This window comes from Bison bison, unplaced genomic scaffold (assembly GCF_000754665.1).
Source record: "Bison bison bison isolate TAMUID 2011002044 unplaced genomic scaffold, Bison_UMD1.0 scf7180017863887, whole genome shotgun sequence".
Taxonomy (NCBI): domain Eukaryota; kingdom Metazoa; phylum Chordata; class Mammalia; order Artiodactyla; family Bovidae; genus Bison; species Bison bison.
The window spans coordinates 246,596-256,281 of record NW_011494459.1 but is presented as its reverse complement, the minus strand read 5'-3'; the positions used below and the strand labels follow the sequence as shown (position 1 = coordinate 256,281).

Here is a 9,686-nt window from a genome sequence, read left to right as displayed (position 1 = left end):
CGGGGAGGGTGGGGACTCTGTCCACCTTCGGTGGTCCCCAGGAGGACTCTGCCACAGAATCCAGAACCTCGAGCTATGAAGTTCGTTTTCTTAGCTCATAAATGAAGTTGCAACCGATTAAACCCTTATACTGGTTGATTTTTGTGGCACACGTTCTTCTCTGGAACATGGTACAGGAGTATAAAGTGTGTATACTCGAATGTCTAGAAAACCTGAACCTACCTGTGTTTGGTTCAATGAATCTGAATGCTTTATTGTCCTGATATGACAAATACGTTTCCATAAAAAGCCTTAGATGTGTTCTACTAAGGCCAACCACCACTAACTCAAAACAAATTGTATGCTTACCTTATAAATTAGACATTGAATTATGGCCCTGGATATAATATATTTTAATTTTTTGAATTTTATAATTTTCACACTTCGTCTTTGATGTCATATGTACCTCTCCTCGGCCATACTGTTTTCCGATTTATTTCCTCCTAATTATTCTGCAAAAAACTTAATTGACAGTAATTTCTGTAAGATCTCTCTGCCCCACTTCCAAATTCAAGTTTCTTTGTTCTTTTTTTTTAAATCACCTGTGTGCAACCATTTATCATTTTCTACTTTTTCCAGGATTTCTTTTCCTCTTCATGTCAATAACCAGCCCTTCCTGTCCCAAACCTCCATATCTTAAAGTATCAGGTATAAAGACACCACACAAATGTCTTTCTAACTCTTAGACTGAGAAAGCTGGCACCAGAGAAATGAAGCGTGATGGACTGATTAACCCTGAACCCTCTATCCTATGTTGGAGGCAAAAATAAAGTTAAAACCTTTAAATACCTGTCTAACATGCTCAACCTATTCTACAAGGAGGTCTTGATAATTTAGCCTTTTTGGCGCCTGTGGATGACAGTCTGAACACCCACAGGCGCTGTTTGCTTGGAGGGTTTCTGCCCACCCCAGCTCCTAACGCCTTGGCCTCCCCTCATTTGCAGTGGTCTGTATATATCCGAGCTGCTGTCCGGAAAGAGAAAGGCCTGCCCATCCTCGTGGAGCTGCTGCGGATCGACAATGACCGTGTGGTATGCGCAGTGGCCACCGCGCTCCGGAACATGGCCTTGGACGTCAGGAATAAGGAGCTCATTGGTAGGTCCCCTCCGATTCACCGCGTCTCCACTTTTTTTCTTTTAAATCGAAGTATAATGCATTTCCTGTGTTTGAACCCACATGCAGAACATATATGCGCATGCAGAAACAGAGCATGTGTCAGAGACCTTGTTTTTCCAGCTCTCCTTCTAGCGGAAATCAATGCGCTAATTTATCTTTGAGAATTTAGAGGAAAACGCGAAGCTTGTTGACATTCCTAATCCTTGCAAATTAAAAACTACCGCAGTGCTGAGCACTGGATACCGTTGTCCTGATCCTCTAAATCCTTGCCAGGCTGTTTGTATGCTTTCCATGTTGTGAACTGGAATTCTAATGGGGTGCAGGGCTCTTCTCCTCTCTGTGTTAAAATTTATTTTTACATTAGACCAGATTGGCTCTCCAGTGCTATTTTTCAAGAATCATCTGCCTTTAGTTTAGTATTCAAGAAAGGGAGGATCTTTCATTAATGAAGCATTAAAGAGATCATCCATAAGTCTATCAATTCGACAAATGTTTGCCCATGACCTCGTGTTCCAGGCCTGCTCTATGCCTAGCGTTCAGTCGTGTCCATCTCTTTGTGACCCTATGGACTGTCGCCTGTAGACAGGCTCCTCTGTCCATGGGTTCTCCAGGCAAGAATACTGGAGTGGGTTGCCATTGCCTCCTCCAGGGGATCTGCCCAACCCAGGAATCGAACCCAGGTCTCCTGCATTGCAGGTGGATTCTTTACTGCTGAGCTACAGGGGAAGCCCTCTAGGCCTCGAGATGGTATCAAAACAGAGAGAAGGCCTTGCCCTTGTGGAGTTTACATTCTTGACAGGGGCAACCAACAAAAGACACATATGAATCCCATGGTGTGGTTGAAATGTTCTGTGGGGGAAAGAGGTGCTGGGTCAGGCACGCTGTCACTGGTGAGGTTGCGATCTTTTAAAATTGAGGTGAAATTTATATAACATAAAATTAATCACTTTAAAATATACCTTTTGGATGGCATTTAGTATTTATACAGTGTTGTACAACCATCACCTGTGTCAAGTTCCAAAACATTTTTGTGACCCTGAAGAAAACTCTGTTCATGATAAGTCACTTGAGTCGTGTCCTTATGCGACCTTATGGACTTGTAGCCCACCAGGCTTCTCTGTCCATGGGATTCTCCAGGCAAGAATTCTGGAGTGGGTTGTCATGCCCTCCTCCAGGGGATCTTCCTGGAGTTCCAAGATGGAACTCATGTCTCTTTTGTCTTCTCCATTGGCAGGTGGGTTCTTTCCCACTAGCGCCACCTGGGAAGCCCCCAAACCCTGTACCCGTTAAGTAGTCACTCCCTATTTCCCCTTCCTCCCATCCCCTGGCAGCCAGCAGTCTGCTTTTTGTTTCTTTGGATTTTCTTATTCTGGATATTTCATGTAAATGGAATCATGTAAGATGTGAGCTTTTGTATCCGGCTTCTTTCATTTAACGTCAGGGATTGTGGGTTTGAGAGGTCAAAGTCAAGGTGACAGCTGTTGCGAAGCTAACAAAGACTTGAAGCCAATGAGATGGGGCTCTGTGGTTCTTTCAGGGGAAGACTATGTAAGCTAGAGGAGCGGCCTCTGCAGACAACCCTCCAGAAGGGGATCTGGGAGCAGGCTGATGGGGGTTCAAGGTCTCTGAGGGCCTGGTGTGCCTGGTGCACAGTGGGGATGGGAGTCCAGGTTGTCCAGATTCAAGAGATGCTCTTGATCCCTCCTCCTGTAACTGGGAGGATGCTCAGGCCAAGGTTGATTGATGCCTGGAGAACTGATGAACCACCAGGACCTGCCCAGGGAGAGAGACAACCTCCCCATAGACCAATGACCTCCTGGGGTGAAAGAGATGACTCTGGCAGGGTGGTTGATCAGTGCAGCATTAAGCCTGGCAAGTTTGAATGCAGGTAGTAGGTATCAGCGGGAATCAGACAGCAGGGAGCTGAACCACGCATCGTGGCAAAGGTTCTGGTTATGCACCCTCAGGGGGTCTGGGAGAAGCAGGTGAGAGTGAGTGAAGAGGGATGACTCCATTCCTGGGGCAGTTGGAATACCCGGCATGGGTTCAAATTTCATACACAGATTATCCAGATTCCTGAGGGTGACATACTAGGCCCTTGGTGATCTGGGAACCAGCCACTTTCCACCCCACAATAGCCATCATATCCTCCAATAAAGATCAAGTGTTTGCAGGTCTCTTTCGGTTTACTGGCTAAGTCATGTCCGACTCTTTGGTGACCCCTTGGGCTGTAGCCCGCCAGGCTCCTTTGTCCATGAGATTTCCTAGGCAAAAATACTGGAGTGGGTTGCTATTTCGTTCTCCAGGGGACCCTGCTGACCCAAGGATCAAACCTGGTGTCCTGCATTGTAGGCAGATTCTTTACTGATTGAGCCACCAGGGAAGCCCTTGTGGGTCTTCTAAGCCACTTATTCATTCACAGGGACCAGGTTTCAAATCTGTGTCTAATAAATGCGGTTATTTGTTATGCTTGCAGTGCATCATCAGGCATGAAATAAGCTCACAACTTGATAGTTATACTTAGTTTGAATTTAAATGTGGGTGGTAGATGTTACGTATTTAAGCTACACCGTTAGCCCCCTGCGTATTTGCTTTCCTTTTCCTTCCTTGTTGGTTTCAGAGGAGCGAGCAGCGGCTTCCAATCACATCCTGGCGCTCCTCTGTAACCTGGAGGAAAAATCAATAGCTAATCACTGCTACTTGGATACGAATACTAGGTGTAGTGCATTTGTGTGTTTTATTTCTTTCCGTGGCTTAAAATATAACAAAGTAGGGAACTATTGATGGATTTTCTAGCTTCAAGGCGTCTCTTCTCTCCAGGAAGTCAGTTATCTAGAACTGTCTCTGAGGCAGGAACATTTGGAAGTCCATATTGCCCATGTTAAATTAAGCCTCTACTATCAAATGTCACCAGACAGGAAAGGGAGCCAGCCGTTTAAAAATAGGAGTGAAAATATCTCAGTCATAGGCTTTAAGGAATCAATATCTTTTCTCCTTGAGTAAGAAAAGCAGAATTGGACAAAATAGCACACTATTCTCTTCTGTCTGGGAGAAAGGAAACATGACCTTTGCTAACTCTTTTGCTTTAAATATTGTATCAAAGTAATGGGTTTTTATGAGACAATGCTATACAGAACTTTATCTATTGAAAAGAAAGCTGCAGTGACTTTGAACCAAGAACAAAAACAAAATTGAACTTGGACTTTTCTCTATCAGCTTAATCAAAACTTTGGGGTGTGTATGTATGCTAATGCTCTAGTCATGTCTGACGCTTCGTGACGCCATGGACTGTAGCCCACCAGGCTGCTCTGTGCATGGGGCTTTCCAGGCAAGAATGCTGGAGCGGGTTGCCATGCCCTCCTCCAGAGTCTCTTCACGACCCAGGGATCAAACCTGCATCTCTTACATCTACCTGCATTGGCAGCTGGGTTCTTTACCACCTGCACCGCCTGGGAAGCCTCAAAGCTTCCGTGACCAGGTATTAAAGATAGTCTGAAAACTCCCCGGTGGATACCTCTGGCATGAATCTCACATCTCTGCCGGCAATAGTCTGTCCACCACGCGCACGGGAGGTCTGACAGGCATCTCAGATACAACGTCTCCAGACCTGAGTTCCTTGTCTTCTCTCCCAAGCCCAGTCCTTCCACAGGCTTCCCCGCAGTGACCTGTCCTTGCAATGGTCCTTTGATTCTGCACTCTCATACCCAATCCATCAGCAGGTCTGGCTTCCTTCTGAATTTTCCCGGAACCTGACCCTCCATGGCCACTTTCCAGGTCTCATTGCCCCCCACCCCAGTGCCACCATCTACTCTCAAAGGAGCAGCCAGAGTGGTCCTGTCAAAACCTTACTGCGTGTCTTTTCTCCTTTTAAAACCCTGCATCAGCTCCTCGTTTCTCTCAGTGTGAAGGTAAACGTCCTTGTTTGCGCAGCTCTGTAGGATCCAGCTCTGTTCCCTCTCCAGCCCCACCTCCTTTCTCACTGGCCGCTGCTTCACGTGGTTCCTTCATGACCTAAGCCACGAGCCTGCCTCAGGGCCCTTGAGCATGCGGCTCCCTGCACCCCATCTCCGCTTCCTTCAGATGTCCATGTGGTTATTCCTCAGCCCCTCAGGTCTTTACTCAAGTGTTACTTTCCCAAAACAACCTTTTCTGGTGCCTCTTCTTAAAATCCTACCCCCTTTTACTGCTTTATCAATCTTCACGGCACTAATCACCCTCTGACATGGAACATATTATTTATTTATCTTGTTTCTTGTCCGTCTCCCTGCACTGGAATGTCACCTACTGAGAAGAGGAGGTTCCATCTTTTGTGTTTACTGATGTAGATCATGTACCTAGAACACCACCTGACCCATACCAGGGATTCATCAATATTTGCTGAATGAATAACTGAATTATTAATGATTTTTTCCTGTCTGGCCGTCATGTTATAGTGAACTGCAAATCAGCAAAACTTGAAGTAAGCAAAAAAATATATATTAAATAAAGAAAAAGATTTTATATTAATAAAGAAAATCATCCAAAAATCAGTTCATTGTCTACTAAAGTTTGCTAGATGTATACAGACACTCATAATTTCAGAAGGAATCCAGTTGTTTCCATCATGGGGGTCCAGTTTGAATTACATCTCTTCTTAGATTGTTCTTTTAATTAAGGGTGGAGGGAGCTACCATAACTCTGGTTAAGAAATGGTTCATCTTCCTTGGACTCCATGATACGAAAAAGTTCAAATAAACTATTGAACAATAATTACTCTACCCCATAAGCTCTATGAGGATCTGATAGAAGAAATTCCACTTGATTGTGGTGTATGATCCTTTTAATGTGTTGTCAGATTTTGTTTGCTAATATTTTGCTGAGGATTTTTGCATCTATGTTCATGAGTGATATTGGTGTATAATTTTCCTTTTTTGTGTATCTTTGGTTTTGGTAGCAGAGTGATGGTGGCCTCATAGAATGACTTTGGAAGTATTCTTTCCTCTGCAATTTTTCAGATTTTGAGAAGGATAGATGTCAGCTCTTCTCTAAATGGTTGATAGAATTTGCCTGTGAAACCATCTGGTCCTGGGCTTTTGTTTGTTGGGAATTTTTAAATCACAGATTCAATTTCAGCACTTGTGATGCTCTGTTCATATTTTCTGTTTCTTCCTGGTTCAATTTTAGGAGACTGTACCTTTTTAGAATTTTAGAATTTGTAGGTTGTACCTTTTTAGAATTTGTACCGTTTCTTCCAAGTTGTTCATTTTATTGGCATATAGTTGTTGTCATTCAGTTCCTAAGTCGTGTCTGACTCTTTGTGACTCCATGGACTGCACCACGCCAGGCTTTCCTGTCCTTAACTGGCTCCTGGAGTTTTCTCAATATCCTGTCCATTGAGTTGATGATGTCATCCAACCATCTCATCCTCTGTCACCCCCTTCTCCTCCTGCCCTCAGTCTTTCCCAGTATCAGGGTCTTTTCCAGTGGGTTGGCTCTTTGCTTCAGGTAGCCCAAGTATTGGAGCTTCAGCTTCAATATTAGTCCTTCCAGTGAATATTCAGAGTTGATTTCCTTTAGGATTGATTGATTTGATCTCCTTGCTGTCCAAGGGACTCTTGCAGTAAATAATCTCTTATGATCTTTTGTATTTCTGTGATGTCCATTTTAACTTCTTTTTCATTTGTAATTTTATTGATTTGAGTCCTTTCCTTTTTTTTCTTGATAAGTCTGGCTGAAGGTTTATCAATTTTATCTTTTCAAATATCAGCTTTTAGTTTCATTGATCTCTTCTATTGTTTTCTTCATCTCTATGCCATTTATTTCTGCTCTGATCTTTGTGATTTCTTCTGCCAGGTTTGTGTTTTATTTATTCTTTCTCTAGTTGCTTTATGTGTAAGATTAGGTTGTTTATTTGTGATTTTTCTGATTTCCTAAGGTAAGGTAGTATTACTATCCACTTCCCTCTTAGAACTGCTTTTGCTGCATCCCGTGGGTTTTGGAGTTTTGTGCTTTCATTTTAATTTGTCTCCAGGTATTTTTTATTTCCTATTTGGTTTCTTCTAAAAAAATGATTTTTTAAAAAAGATAGTACTAAAAAGAGTGTCACATCTTCAGCCTCTCCCTGTCTTCCCATTCAGGCTGTGTCCATGGCTCTGTGGATGTCTCTGCCATCAGGTGATAAGTAGGCTTCGGGGAGATATTTGTGTTCTTCTGAATGATGCAGTGCTGTGGTCCAGGTGACTGCACATCCACCCACTTCTTTGCAGCCTTCCAAAAATGTTAATCATCCTCCTGTGTAAAGCGTTGTTTCATCATTCAGAAAGGGTTTCTTTTTCATGGTGATAATTAGCTTTGACGAAAAGAACAAACAGTACTGTCCTGCTCTAGCACGTTTACCAAAATGCCAACGTTTCAGCACGTTAACAGTTCCTGATGAAGACGGCAGGTGTTTCTTCTGCCATCAAGCGAACAAGCAAACCTCTAACAAAACACAAAGCTTTTCACATATGAACACTAGATAGGAAAGATACTGGGGTGGTATCACCAACTGCCTCTTATCTCTAACCACTCTTTCTGATAAATTCTTCATCCAGACCAGCCTTTGTACCATTGTCCCTGCTTATAAGGCTTTCCCTGAGCAGTTCCCTTCCCTGGCCTGTGCTTTCATCTCTGTGCATTTACCCCCCTCCCCCCCACACACACCCCCCAGTCATCACTCAGAGCCCCAGTGAAGGGAGAAATAGGGGGTAACCAAGGATGGTTGGATGGCATCAGCAACTCAATGGACATGAGTTTGTACAAGCTTCGGAAGATGGTGAAGGACAGGGAAGCCTGGCGTGCTGCAGTCCATGGGGTCGCAAAGAGTCGGACACGACTGAGCGACTGAACAACAGCAGAGCCACCGGGGAAGCAGATTTCCATTATATAATTTTATTTTTGTGCTGTCTTTCACGTTTTCTGCATTGCATTGCATCTCCTCCCAATGAGATAATAAGCAGGAGTCAGGTACCATATTTATTTCTATGTCCTTCCATGCCTAGCCCTTGTTGTGCTCAGTACATATTTGCTAAACTAATTCTCTGGTGGGTGAATAACATGGATTATTTATTCTGGAGAGCAGATCTAGAGGAGGTTTGGGGAATCCCACATAGAGAGACGGCAGGGAAGAGGATGCTCTTTTCACAGCATCCAAGGAAGAGAGGAAAAAGACGGTCAGATGCTGCCAGAAATCCTGGACTCAAGTCAAAGTCATTCTGTTGCCACTTTGGAAGAGGCTTGGGTTGGGTGGGAAATAGCAATGCTTTCTGCGTGTGCCCTGACAGTTCCTAAAGGTTGGAAGAACCGCTACACCGCTACAGGTGGTATTGGCAGAGCTCACAGGGCACACTCCCTTTGCTTCCCTGGGAGATGGCTGCCAGCCACCCTTTCAGGCAGGCGAGCCAGGCTGAAATGCTGGGAGTATCTTCCTGGCTGCTTCACTCCCCTCCTTGGACTGAAGAGAGGGACCTTCGCTGCTGTGTGAACCTGGCCCTTCCTTCCCCAGCTCATCTCAGTCCTGTAGTCACATCCTCTCTGCCCTGCACGATCCTTTCCCTGTGCTCTGTCGTCATCTGGAGATCGGGTCACCACATTTGGAATCATAGACGGATGCCTCCATACAATCATATGATCTGATGCATTCTTGACATCGGGCCAACCATCTTTTCACCTTAGCAACTGTCTGAGCTTCTTCTATCCAACACCTTCTCAACCCGATCCAGCCTCAAAGGGAGCGCCAGACTCCGACTCTTGCGGGCATCAGGAAGGGCTATTTCCCAAGGAAGTCTGCTGGCTCCCAAACACTTCTGTCCCCCAAGAGAGACGGAGGAGAAGGGACCCCAAATCTCCAGGGTCACGTAGCAATGCACATCACACACTTTCCTACACTCACGAAATCACGAACAAAATAAAGGGAGTTTCTTGCCCAGGAATTAAGTATTATTGAAGCATCAAATCTACTGCTATTTCCCTCCCCCCCTCAAGGCTGTCTGATTATCCCTTTCATTCATTTTAGGGAGGGCATTCCCTTCCTAGCTTTTTTTCTTGCCCTAATCTGTTTGAAATACTAAGATAAAAGATTTTATCTCACCACTCTGATGATTCTTTGTAGACAGTGGTTGCTGATTATATTTGAAGGGCACCATAAAAATGTTGTCTTTAAGTGGAAATGAAGACAGAATAAAGAAAATGGTAATGTTGATGGAATGAGAATCACCCCTTCCCCCCAACCGCTGCCCTTGTGTCAGATCTCTACTTGGTGAGCAATGTCTTTTTTTTGGAGACATGGGAGGGGAAGAGGGTGGGGGAACCTTCATTGTATCCAAGCTGCCCTAAATGTTGTGCTGCTTTGTAAACATTCTCTTTTATTTAATGATCTCACAGCTGAAATTTCAAGGTGTATACCCACGGAATTCTAGACTTGGTAGCACTGATCTTCACCAGGTAGTCCAGTGGTAGAGAACCCGCCTGCCAGCGCAGGAGACATGGGTTCGATCCCTGGGTCAGGAAGATCC

At 44.5% G+C, this 9,686-nt stretch overlaps 1 protein-coding gene across 2 annotated transcripts in view; it reads left to right on the top strand.

The window, feature by feature from the left end:
• The window catches only part of CTNND2 (catenin (cadherin-associated protein), delta 2), a 914,052-nt gene that overhangs the window by 796,446 nt on the left and 107,920 nt on the right, over positions 1-9,686 (top strand). For both annotated transcript variants that reach the window (XM_010833758.1, XM_010833759.1), the window contains one exon: positions 984-1,134. In XM_010833758.1, coding sequence (XP_010832060.1) covers positions 984-1,134 — 151 coding nt within the window. The remainder of the gene's footprint in view (positions 1-983; positions 1,135-9,686) is intronic.